This window comes from Lipotes vexillifer, unplaced genomic scaffold, assembly GCF_000442215.2.
Source record: "Lipotes vexillifer unplaced genomic scaffold, Lipotes_vexillifer_v1.1 scaffold1765, whole genome shotgun sequence".
NCBI classification, from domain to species: domain Eukaryota; kingdom Metazoa; phylum Chordata; class Mammalia; order Artiodactyla; family Lipotidae; genus Lipotes; species Lipotes vexillifer.
In genome coordinates, this window is record NW_006777677.1 from 758,981 (window position 1) to 759,313 (window position 333).

The 333-nt window shown below is 68.8% G+C and overlaps 1 protein-coding gene across 2 annotated transcripts in view; it reads right to left on the minus strand.

The window, feature by feature from the left end:
* Positions 1-121, minus strand: part of COCH (cochlin) — an 18,075-nt gene extending 17,954 nt beyond the window's left edge. For both annotated transcript variants that reach the window (XM_007451266.1, XM_007451265.1), the window contains exon 1: positions 41-121. In XM_007451266.1, the coding sequence (XP_007451328.1) occupies positions 41-74 (34 nt within the window). In that variant the 5' untranslated portion in view covers positions 75-121. The remainder of the gene's footprint in view (positions 1-40) is intronic.
* Between the last annotated feature and the right edge of the window lie 212 nt (positions 122-333).

Genomic DNA, 333 nt, shown 5'->3' on the forward strand with positions numbered 1-333 from the left:
TGGTGCGAGGTAAAGAGGGCGGTGAGGGGCGCGTACCCACCAAGGCAGAGAACCGGGATCCAGGCTGCAGACATGGTAGTCTAGGGGCTGCTCGCACCTGGGAGGGAGGGAGAATGCAAGGGAGGCTCCCCGAGAACGGAGACCCCTACGTCCCCACCACACCGCGCCCGCCCCCCGCCCCCCGCCCCCTCAGGGATCCCGCACCCCTCGGAAACCCAGGGGCGGCCGAGGAGAGGAGGAGACCGAAGAGGCCGCTGCCCGGGAGCTCGTGCCACTCTCAGTCTGGAGGCGACGCTCCGGCTGCAAATCAAGCCAAACCCAGAGTCGAGGTGC